This window comes from Tenebrio molitor, chromosome 1 (assembly GCF_963966145.1).
Source record: "Tenebrio molitor chromosome 1, icTenMoli1.1, whole genome shotgun sequence".
Taxonomy (NCBI): Eukaryota; Metazoa; Arthropoda; class Insecta; order Coleoptera; family Tenebrionidae; genus Tenebrio; species Tenebrio molitor.
Window position 1 is genome coordinate 42148639 of NC_091046.1, and position 12808 is coordinate 42161446.

Consider the following 12808-nt stretch of genomic DNA (forward strand, 5'->3'; position numbering starts at 1 on the left):
AACGACCTGACGCGGTTCCTTCTGGTGGAGCACCGGTTTACTGTTACGCGAGACGAAATACGACACCGAAAAGGGAAATCGAACGCACCAAAAGGTACAAATTCGTTATGGGACGTTTGGTGAAGAAGAAAAAGCTCAGCACATTCGGTGAAGATGTAGTGAAGGTGGCAATGGTGCCATCAGTACATCTTCACTTGTTCTATTTGTAGGAAAGAACGTTGAGATTTGACCATTTGGTCGGCGTTGGGGTTGGGAATGGGTGTATTTGGTGGTGTTTGACTGATGGTTGTTTTGTTTGCAGATCGAGGAGGGTGATCGCGGCCGCGAGATGACCGCGTCCCTCGACAACAACACCGGCGCCGATTCAAGAGACGGCGCCACCAAAGAGGATGGAGTCTACACGGTCTCCGTGACCGGAGGCTACGACAACAAGGGTTTCAAAGGGGACGGCGACAACGGTTGGCCCGGCAAGCCCTCCAACAAAGAAATAACAGACGAGGAGGCCTCCCAGCAGGGCAAGTTCAAGCTACCCACCAAGGAGAAATGGAGGATATTGAAGAACGTGTCGTGCATCTCCTGCGCCTTCATGATCCAGTTCACGGCCTTCCAAGGAACGGCCAATTTGCAGAGCAGCGTCAACGCCAAAGACGGCCTCGGGACCGTGTCCCTCAGCGCGATCTACGCCGCTCTCGTTGTTAGTTGTATTTTCGTTCCGACATTCCTCATCAAGAGGCTAACGGTGAAGTGGACCCTTTGCGCTTCGCTGATGTGCTACGCGCCCTACATCGGACTGCAGGTTTACCCCAAGTTTTACACCCTTGTGCCGGCCGGCGTGCTGCTGGGCATCGGGGCGGCGCCCATGTGGGCCTCCAAGGCCACCTACCTCACCCAGGTCGCCGGCGTCTACGCCAAGCTGACGGACCAGGCCGTCGACGGCATCATCGTCCGGTTCTTCGGGTTCTTCTTCCTGGCTTGGCAGACGTCCGAGCTCTGGGGCAATCTCGTTTCATCGCTGGGTAAGCAAACACACTGCGATCGAGCGACTTCGATTTTCATCCGTTCCATCCAGTTTTGAGCAATCCCCACGGGACCGAGTCCAACGAGACGGGACCGGTCACGTACGAGGGCTGCGGCGCCAACTTCTGCACCACCATGAGCTCCAGCAACGACAACCTGGCCAGACCCGACGACAAGGAAATCTACGAGATCGCGGCGATCTACCTGGCTTGCATCTTCGCGGCGGTCTTCCTCATCGCCGTCTCCGTGGATCCTCTATCAAGGTCAGTGGCATTACCGTTAAGCTCTTTCGCTGCGCGCAAGAAACGGCCGGAGTCGGGATTTTGCCTTGATCGGTCACGAGCCGGATTCGCTCGTCGCCGGGGCCAACTGTCTTACGTAACGATTTTCCTCCTGTCGTTTTTGGGCCGGTCGGTTAATACAATTATCTCAAATCGATCTCCGTCATTATCCCCCCAACCAGTTACGTCTAACAGGTACCGGTTAATTAATTATGAATTAATCAGGTGACTCACAAGTCGCCGATCATAATTTAATCGGTGTAACAGCCTGAAGAAGCTCGAATCAACAATCGAAACGGTTCGATCGGACAGGTTCAAGTGGAACCTTGTTGCCGCGTCGTAATTGCGAACCTTGATGGAATTTGAAGATTTTACATAGAACCTTCGGCCCAATTTGGGAATGTAATCGCTCGATTGGAAATAAAAAATGTAGTTGACAAGATCACGGGTGCGCCCAATACTGTTTTGATTTTATTACCACCACCAAGAAGGAAGCACCAGAACCACCGGAGGCGGTACCAGACGTACTTAGCGTTTTTGTTAAGGTAAAGAAGGAAGTTGGAGCGTTACCGGAGGCAAAGAGATGCTTTCCGGTAAGCATCCTCATCTTACGTAAGTCAGATCAGGTACCGCTTACTTCTTCTTCTAAATCCAGAGAAGAGCTGAGACCTCCCTCCTTGGAGGGAGTTGACTTTGAAAGTTTTACTTGTGTCAATTTGTTGTGTTGATTGGTACTGGTTTGGGCCCCTAGAAAATTTTAATCGATTGAAGATTTGCGTGAGAATTTTAATTTTTGGACCAGCGACAAGATTAAAACTGCAACAAAGATTATTGCTACAAGTTGATAACTTGAATTGCAATTTGTTCTGAAACGTACCGAGTTGGAGGCATGTCTGATTTGCATTGTTACAATGAAAAATTTGGAAATCGCCGTGTGTGGAAACGATAAAAATGTTTATTATATTAATGCCAGTGCGCAGAGGACAATGACTGGGATGGATACTAATTATCAGCACAAATCGCATGCGTCCTCTTTTGTGAGGTCATTGCTTTTTTTATTAAAAATTGCAATTTAATGTTCACTCTTCGTTGATAATAATTATCCTGACATTCGATCAATCGGTCGCCGAATTTCGAGTTGAAGCGTACGGACAGCTCTTTGTTGTTTTCCAAATTTCGACAGATCGTTGTTGCAAATTGAGCGTTTGACGTCCAATGAGATTCAAGGTGAGCGGTGGGAAAAAATCGAAAACTCGATAGTTCTGCAGGTGGTTATCGATACTACTCGTAATAAATAAGCGGCGAATCGATGTCGACACCTCCAGGTTCGAGGTGATCGGGTTTGGGAAGAATGGGGTGTGAAATCGCGAAGAAACATGAATAAACAGATGCTAATTTGGTTTCGTCAATTCGTCCCAATTTTACAACTTTGAGGAAATTTTAACAGAAGTTAATTAGTCTTATCAAGCTCCCCAAGTCCAAACAAACAACTTTTATGGCGATGAAGCATCAAGTGGGTAATAAAAATTAATTTTTGACTAAACATGTAACCGCTCACGGCGTACAAACAGATAAAGAAATGTTTTGTTTGTGCGATTGTGATCACGCAAGATTGCAGAATTCGTCTTGTACAAGATTTATGGGAAAAGCCTTGAAAACATGCAAACGACGCCGTCGGAGCCGCTCTTCACATCGAAAAAACTCCAGGTGCATGCATGGTGGTACTGTACTACCCTACTTTCTACAAAAAATTATCGCCGTGAGGAAATTGCGATTGGACCTGCATTTCGTGCCGGTGGTACTCGTTACACCATCGCCGATAGAGTTCTTTTGTCCAGTGACATAATCGCGAGCTTTAAAAAGCGATAATGATAATCGTAAAACACGGTTTACCTTGACTCGCAAGCTGCTCGTGGCACTAGCAGCGACTGTTTGCACGCCTCGCGGTACCACATAGTGAAGTAGGTTCGAAACTTGAACGGTAAAGAGAGTACCTACGACCAAGAGGACCAAGCGGTACCACCGACACCTCTCGGGTGGAGTTGCACGACCAAATAGGATGATGGTGGTACTGTGGGAGTTGTGCGAAGGGTGACGTAAAGCAATTAGGTAATTTCCTTGTTTGGACGAAAACGCAAACAACCTTCCGCCGAGGCCGGCGCCCAAAGGTCTACGAGACCTGACCTACCCCATCCGCGTCGGCTCGGAAGGTTCGAGACAATCGAATTTCGGCCGTGAGTACCCGACGGAAGTCGCTCGTTACGTAACAGAAACGGATAATCTCGGTGGTACCGATAATTCGGCATCCGTTTTCCAGTTTCCGGTCGACTTTTTCGAAATCGAGGCGGCGTGTCAGTCACCTCTGGTGGTACCCCAACGAAATTCGAAAGCGACCGGAGTCGCGAGCTCTTCGGCGACGGTCAGCCGAGATTTGGCATCCACCTTTCTCCGGCGAAGGCCGCCATCTTGAATGTCTATAGGCTGTTATTTATCTTCGGCAAGGCCGCGTACTCGCCCGGAATGCTTCTCTAATTATACGGTTTTACGGATTGGTCGGCGACGACGATTGTCGCCGCGCTGCATTTTTGACCTTTTAATCGATACAGCCTTCCCGGCGTGGATGCGTGTTGTGTTTGGCCAACTTTACGGCTCTGCGTGATTTATTCGCACGCCAAATATTTGCCATCGCGGATCATAAAAAGTTGCAATGGCAGGACCGCAAGGTTGACACCGCGCCAATGTTGACACTGCTTCATCTTTGGGGATCTGTTGTGGATTTTTTCCACGACGGGATTGCGTCAACGCCGTCCAAAAGATACGTACTTCGTTAACCGGATCGAAGCGGATCCGATCAAACGATGACAATTCCAGTTATTCGCACAGTCCAGTCGCCAATTATCGACACTTCTTCGCCGCATACGATCAACGGCAAACAATCAATCCTCCGGTTGCGTAAAGCGAACCTCAATTAAAGACCGCTCCGCTGGCGCCAGGAAGTGCTCGAGACGTGCCCGACTTTCCCACTTGCAGAAGTAAAACTGTCAGCCGAATCGATTCAAATTGACAGTTACAGTTAGTGCAAGAAGCGAGATCGTTTCCCGGAATGTCATGTGCCGCGCGGCGTTTTATTCCACAACGGCTTTTTGCCACACTTTTTGGCCTCCGTTCTTTGGATTTCGCTCGTGTTGCGACCGACTCTCCGGTCACACTTGAATTGTCAAAGAACTCATTACGACCGGCGGAGGTGGTATGCACTTACATAACCAGCCGACTAGTTAGTTTGTTGCACACTTTCATTTCGACTCCACCCCGACCGCAGAAGGATGATGATTGATTGTCCTTGAACTATTCAGATTTATCGCTTGTCCACAGTCGGCGACAGGTTACGACTTGTCGGAGCGCACCCGGCGATTCCGACCGCGGTCGCTGAAAAACGCCATTATGGCCACTTACTGGACAAAATGCGAAGGAAATGCTTCATTACTTCGGACAGCTTCGTGAACGCGGAGGAAATTCAAAATTATCCAGGAATTCCACTGATGCGATTGTCGTTGTGCCATCTGCAGTCCATGTCGGAAAACTGACGTAATCGGTGTCTAAATTCAAGAATTACAGGGGTGCATCTGTCACCGTAACCGCAACCACAACCGCCAATTACAAACAACCGTAATACATCCGAGACGAAGAAAAATTAATATGAACCAAACGCTACTGTTATTGTATCTAAGAAATAACAAGTTACCTAGAACTTTGTTAATGGAATTGTTGTGGTTGTGCAGGTTGGGATTTTTTTTTCCTTTTCCAACTTGAAAACTTAATTTACTATTTCTTTGTAAAGCAAAATGTGCATACTTACGTAAGATACACGTGACTAAAAATTTCATCTATTAAATTCAAGGCCGACAGAAATTGGGAAAGAGCGATTTGGTTTATTTGCGAGAAAAAAATTGGAAAGAATTTTGCAGTGACACTTTTGGAATTGTTTTCGATTGTCGTCGCTTTGATTCTCCACTATCGTTATCAGAAGAATTAAAAAAAATATATATCAAAGGAGTTTTAAGATTTTGACAAAATTTGATTTGATGCCATCTCGTGACTTGTCAGTAAATTATAAAATAGAATTTAGATGCGCATGGCAAACAAACAAACAAACAAACAATTATGTAAAACATTGCAAAGAAAGGAAAAAACAGAAAGATTTTTTGTTTAGAAATTTTAGGTTAGCTATCAACATTGATTGTCAATTTACACTTTTAAAAGCAAAACAATTGACGGTTTTCAACGCCTTCCCAGACCAGGATTTCATTAGAACGCCCGATAGATTTAGGTTGTCAAATTAAAATACCACTCTACAGTTGGTAATTTTTGTTTATTTGGTTGGCATCAACACGTAAAATCAAAATTTAAATTGTGAAATTGTTAGCGGATTCCAACGCGGTTTAGGACGAAGATAAAAAAAATTGAAATAAGAAAGATCAGTCTCTCTAAACAATAGCATTAGAGAGCAATAAACACAATAATAAAATAATAAAAATAAATAATAATAATAAACAATAGCATTAGAGAGCAATAAACACAATAATAAAATAATAATAAAATCATCTCTATTTAAAAATTTAAAAATTCTGGATTTAGGGAACACATTAGTAGTTGAAATTCAAAAAGATATAATTACGAGTATTATGCTCATGTCATATCGTGAGGAAGTTCCTTAACATTGACACAGAACATAATATGTATAAAAACACAACAAAGTCAAAATGTGGAGGCGAGACGCCAGTAATTAAGTTGGTTAGCACTGCACTATTACTTGATAATAATATCCGTAATAGTGTATGTACTCCGGCAAAATTGCCGTGCCGCCGGGTGGTGGAGGGAAATAAAATCCTGGGCTAAGTAGGCGTTGGAAAAATTAAACCGTTTAGAACAGTGTAAAGTTTGAATTTCCCGTCGTTATGTTGAATCGGGACATGATTGAACATGTTTGTTTTCAGCAAAGGGTGCCCTTTAATATTTATTTGCTTCGAGAATAGGAATCGTTAAGTTATTCTATTTTTAATGTAAAACATTGCAAAGAAAGAAAAGAAAGATTTTTTGGCTCTAAATTTTAGGTTAGCTGTCAACATACTCCAATTAATCTACGCTTTAAAAAAGCACAATAATTGACGGTTTCCAATGCCTCCCCAGCCCAAGATTTTCTTTCAACGCGCGATATATAATACATTCATTTTTGTTTTAGACCAGAGTAGGCTATTTTAATTTTTTTAAATGTTGGTATCGAGGTTATGTCAAAATAACAAAATCAAAATTGTTCGAACTGCCAGTGTCAAATTTGCCATTATTATAAAGTATTAATGTAAATTAGTTTTAAATTTGTGCAATATTTACATTTATCACTAAATACACATATTATTGAGTCCTCGAAACTATGTAGTTAATTGGAAAATGATAATGCTTGGCTACATGGTCATGAATTTTGACAAGAAAGTGTAACCTCAAATATTATACATGATGTATATTGTCATTCAGCCACAGTCTTACCATACAACTCGCCAAATTTCCATAGCCTACTCTGGTCTAAAACAAATGTGAATGCACTGTATATAACTTACTTTTTTCATTTTCCACCAAACAGCGTTGCCGGTTGTAATTTTGGGTTGGGAGGCGGTGTTGGTGTTTTTTGATTTTGACTGTAAGTACGTAGTAGGTACTCGCGTTATTTTTTTCCCTAGAAAAATATTTCTTACTGTAATGTGTAATCTGTAAGTAAAGATGCTTTTGTTAATCACAAAAAATTGTTCGGTCAGTGAAGACGAATGGTGTCAGTGATAAAATAATGAAAAGTAGACTCGCTAAGTCATAGTGTCTCAGTCCCCAGTCCACGGTTATTATTATAAAACTGAGTTTGTAAATTAAGTAAAAAGTTGTTGTTGCAGTTGTTCTTTTAATAGATAATTTTGGGCACAACAATGTCATAAATAGTTGAACACGGACGGGAATAAAAACAGTTTTCGTTGCAAATCTTAAAATTTATGCTTGGGATAATAACGTGGCAAAAAACTATCCTTGAAGGCATGAAAACGATGAAATTAGAATCAAGTTTTTTAATTATTCTCAGGTGGGCTTGTCAGGCGATCGTTTCCAATAATAAAATTATGACGCAAAAACTGTGCGCTTTGGCAGAAATACGTCTGCAGATGAAGAAATCATACACGTAACCGGCAACAAACACTTGCTCATTTCTCGAATTGCGCCATTTCAAGGCCTCGGAGATGCATTTTTCTCGCCAGATCGGGATTCCCCAAACGACTCTCTCCACTACCCTTCCCATCCATCGTTGAAGTCTCCAGAGAGACAGCTCCGAGCGGCGGGCGACGGACGCAACATTTTCGGAAATTACATCACTCCTCTGACCGTTCCAGTTCGAACCGACTCCGACTGACCCCTTCTGTTTTTTCAGATATGGCGAGAAGCAGCGACGAAACAGCGGCGTCGAGATGACCCCGATCCAGCTGCTCTCAGCCACGGCATACCAGCTGAAGAAGCCCTACCAGCAGTTGCTCATCCCTATAACGATTTGGATAGGCATGGAGCAGGCTTTCATCGGGGCCGACTTCACCCAGGCATTCGTGTCGTGCGCGCTGGGCATCCCCTCGGTGGGCTACGTCATGATCTCCTTCGGCGTGGTGAACGCCATCTGCTGTCTGCTCTTCGGCTCCGTGATGAAGTACATCGGGAGGGCGCCGATCATGGCGCTCGGCGCCGTCGTCCACACGGCCCTCCAGGTGTGGCTGTTGCTGTGGCGGCCGCACCCTTCCAGCCCCATACTGTTCTTCATCGCCGCCGGGCTCTGGGGAGTGGGCGACGCCGTCTGGCAGACGCAGGTCAACGGTGAGTGTCGAGAGGAACTAGATTAAAAGAAGGCGCGGATTTTGAATGTTTTGGATGATTTGTTGCTGGTGCACGCACTTCTTCATCCTCTTTTGGAGTGCGATGTTTCATCTGTCGGATTGGCGAAGACGGAGCCTCCGGCGGCTCAACCGGCCGTAACTGGTTCCCTCTTTGGCTCCGGGCGAAGCAGGTCAAGCCGCGACTTTGTAGCCGGGTTACTGACTAAGCAACAGAACGTCGACGAACGCGGTTCTCTATTGGAGATCGTTTCGAGCGGAATCTCCGAGCCTGTGGCGTTGGCTAGGTCGGCATTTGCATCGACGCACGTTTCAGCTGCAACCGCAGTTCAGATGACATTCTTGGAAGGACGCTGGACGATTCTCCGCTCCAGTTATGTAACAAATAATGACGGACGTTCTTGACGCGTCTTTTTTCTAACCTTATCACACGACCAAAGTATTTTTAAATAGATCTTGTGACACAGAATCCCCAGACGACGGCCTCACTTTTATACACTTTTTAAATTAATGGTTTTCAACAATTTCAGTTATTCATATAAATAATAAAAAGATGGGACCCGAAAAGTAAGCCAATGTCAGAACGTAATTGAAAAAATCTCTTCACGGCCTTGGGAGTCGGTGTAAAATCGTGTTTTTATTGGTTTGGGACCGGACGAAATCGCATTATTGAATTTGATCGAAATTTAAAACGGGTCCAGCACATCGGTGGGGGAAATGGCGTTTATTCAGAATCGAAATAAAACTGCGTTGGTGGTTTTTTTTTCTTTCGTTTTGCAGAATGCTCCCAACTTCTGAATTTTAAACGAGACATATTTTGTGTTGTTTTCGATTCTGCGAATATATTTAAATGTTAACTATGCCCGGATTGCATTTGCATTAACGTCTACACAGAATTTAACTTTAAAAATGTCCAAAGGTGATGTTAATGCTAATAAAGGTCATTCTTTGTATCACCGGAGAAGAAGGGTGAGTGGGGTCTGTCGAGGATAATTTATGGACGAAATATTTTTTGATTCAGCATTCCTAAATATTTGTGATCAAATCTTATCGAAAGTTGTCACTGACAGAATTTACAGTCTCCATTTCTGCGAAATAGTTTTAAGTCACCTGTCAAAATAATTTGACAGAAGAGGACGTTTAAATCAGTGTTTCAAGTCTCGCGTTGATTAATTGAATCTTTTCGAAATAAATCATATTATTTAAAGTTTCGTTTATTAAATCATAATCGTGGTGCTCCAACAAGTACGAACTGTATTTTTTTTGTTAATTTCTTTTTAAAAGCAGATTTGATAAAATTGAAGAGCAAAAATTATTGGAATTTGGGAAGAATTTTCTCAGGCTATTTCTTCGGAAAAATATAACCTACACTCGCTAAATAAACGAAACCTCTTCACATTAGTACCAACTGCCGGATTTTGCAAATAATTTTCGATTTTATCTAAGTAGTGGAACAGAAATATTTGAATTCCGTCAATGTCACTGAACTGTCAACGAGTACAATTTAATTGATTTTATCTGCAAAAGAGAAAATATCTCCAGAGGTATTTATTAAAGTGAGAACTTTATCATCATCTAATTTCGACAGACAGCGTAATTTCATTTGACATTTCAATCCGAAGGTGGCGTTTAATCAAAATTCCAGAAATTTTGCGTTGACGCTTTCTGTCTATGGTAACTGATTTACGATCCGACAACACTGTAATAAATTAACTTTCGATTTTATTAATTTATCCTTATAACACCCGGTTTTATAATGATTGATTCGCATAATTGACGAAAGCGTTTTTTTAATTCGAACAATCTAGATCAATATTCGATAATGTTATCGCGAACCAATTAAGGCAAATTTGTTCATCTCTGTGAAATTATTTTCTTTAGAAGAAAATCTAGTGGGCAGTTAGTGTCAGGTTGGCATAACTGAATTGACAAATGACATTTTCTTACCAACCGGATTATCGGATTTTGAGCCAACACTTTGTCAGGATTGATGATCGAGCGTTCGATCACTGTCGTAGAAACAAGTTCGATCCAGTTGGATCGAAAATGAGCCCAAAAAAGGTCAGGTCAAGAACAATGTTGCCAACTTGAAAATTGTCCACCCCGCACTGACGTGTGAACTTTCTCAAGTTTTCTATTTCGACCAATTACTGAATTTTTAAGCGTCTAATTGTTGGTATTTTCACCTTCAGTCGCACTTTTACTTCACAAGCATCTCAATTAATTAGATTCGCGCGTAAGAAAGCGGTCAAACCTTCGGAGGAGTCGGTCGTGGCGATTCAGCAGGAAAGCAAAATTTATTAGCCAAAGATCCCTCGACCGGCTAATAACAGCTTCCTCCGTACAATTCTCGGAATACCTTCGAGCGAATCGATAATGATCGGTTTTAGATTGCATCAGCCGCGTCACAGGAAAACGAACGTCCTTCCTTGCAAACGATCAAAAATTTTCCATTGTTGCTGAGAGTGTGTTGTTGCAGGTCTGTACGGGACCCTCTTCAGAAGGAACAAAGAACCGGCCTTCTCCAACTACCGCCTGTGGGAGAGCGTCGGCTTCGTGATCGCCTACGCCTACTCCACCCATCTGTGCGCTCGCATGAAGCTCTACGTCCAGCTGAGCATCCTCCTCACCGGCATCTTCATGTACACCATCGTCGAGGTCCATCACATGCGTAAGGTCAGAAGGCAGAAGGAGAAGGAGAAGAGGGCTGCCGCCCTCGAGGCCGCCAACAAAGCCGCCATCCAAGAGCCCGAAGAGACCGACGACGAAAAAGACGACATCGACGACGAGATTATTGTTACACATCTGTAAAAACGGTGAGGGCGGTCGATACCAGTTTGCTCGTGACATCACCACAAAAAATCGAATCCTGTTTGGCCCGAACGCGCTCTTAGATCACCTCTATTTGTTGTTGTTTTACCTCCGAGGAGTCGGAACGGAAGAAGCAAACAATAACGCGATAAATTTCGCACGCGCGCCGGAAGAATTCCGATTGTCCGGCGAGGGTGTGATTAATTAGACAATTAAGGTGATTAGGATCGTCCTTGACGGTTTTCATCGTTGCCCGGCCGAATCGTGTCGGCTTAATGAAGTATTTTTTGCGCGAAAATGAGACATGTTCCGTCCGTAATTGGTGGCAATTTGGGTGAGCTGAACGCAAGGACACCACCGTTTCCGCGTTTAATATGTTAAAGTATTCAGCAGCAGCGACTCAGCCCTCGGACGTATCCGTGTGACAACATTTTTTTCTGATCTCTTGTGGGAAAATTCGCGCAACAATTAAACCCGACCTCGGTGGCCATTCTATGTAAATTGTGTTGTTTTGGTTGTAAGAGGATTCCCATTCATCGATGTTTTCTCTTGTTGCAGATGCTTCGAGTGCAAGTGCTTCGGGACCAGTGCACATAATTACGTCATTTTTTATTGTCAAAAAATGCAGTAGTAGATCAGTATTTGCCCATTTTCATACTGGCATATGATTACAGTTATTGTACATAATAATGTTTAACACACTTCAAATTTATACGTATTTATGAGACTTAAGATTAGCGGTTTTTTCTCAATTTATCATTGCGGTCTGTGATGGTAAACCAAAAAACTTGCCTTACATTTCGGATGCGGTTCTGGCTCTATTCATAAACAATGCGATCTTCCGGGATAATCATCATGTTGATTGATTGTGTTTTTTAGCCTTGAACAATGTCAGTTTAGGATTTTTGTTTTTTTATTATTTAATAAGTGCCATTACAGTCGTGCGAGAAGAAAATCTTTGATTTGTTTATGAATATGGCGACAAATTTAACAGTATATGTTCTAGTGCGAAGAATTTGAATGCAATTATTATACATATTTACTCAATGCTTTTTATGCATACGCACAAAACCGGAATTTTCAATTTTGTGGTTTTGTTGTTACTTTATTTATATTATTTTATTTTCCTGATAATTATAGATAATTGTGTACAGTATAGTTTATAAATATTTAGGTGTTACTCGTAGTCAAACAGTAGGTTTTAAATCGTTAAGTGTAAATTTACTCAGTATTCCATGAGCAATACTGTAGCAATAAATTCTTCTAAGTTATTAAACTGTGCTTCATTCCCCACCCCCGAACAGTTCCCTACCCGAGACGCGGCTCTGCCGTTTTATTTTTCGATTTGTTCTGGAAAGGCCGCAGTTTCGCTCTTTTTTTTGCGGAATAAATCAGCCGTATCCTTCATAAATACTGATTGGGATTACGAAACGCCAAAATAATTTCAGACCATCACCATTAATCTCGACAACTTTCCCCATGAATCGCGAAACTAATTTGCATAACGAGATCCCAGCGGGAGACTTCTCCTGGGAGTAGGATAATAATAGAAAGTCTGTTTACTCGACGCGCGAAATTATTCTTTTTTGACACAATGTAAATAACATAAATTCGCAGAAATATGTGGCAGACGGACAGGTTAAACGAGTTGAAACTATAACTGCTAATTAGCAGCAGACTTAAGTGGTTTTCGTGTTTACATAATTCTTCTAATGAATTGTTATTAGGGGAATAACCCGCAGTCAATTTTATAATCGCAGACCTGTCCTGTTTCGCGCAGTTAATTGTTTA

At 42.7% G+C, this 12808-nt stretch overlaps 1 protein-coding gene across 3 annotated transcripts in view; it reads left to right on the forward strand.

The window, feature by feature from the left end:
• Positions 1-12293, forward strand: part of LOC138131805 (UNC93-like protein) — a 31022-nt gene extending 18729 nt beyond the window's left edge. For all 3 annotated transcript variants that reach the window (XM_069049028.1, XM_069049036.1, XM_069049022.1), the window contains exons 2-6: positions 302-1016; positions 1070-1280; positions 7759-8189; positions 10686-11022; positions 11576-12293. In XM_069049028.1, coding sequence (XP_068905129.1) covers positions 302-1016; positions 1070-1280; positions 7759-8189; positions 10686-11017 — 1689 coding nt within the window. In that variant the 3' untranslated portion in view covers positions 11018-11022; positions 11576-12293. The remainder of the gene's footprint in view (positions 1-301; positions 1017-1069; positions 1281-7758; positions 8190-10685; positions 11023-11575) is intronic.
• The last annotated feature ends 515 nt before the right edge of the window (positions 12294-12808 follow it).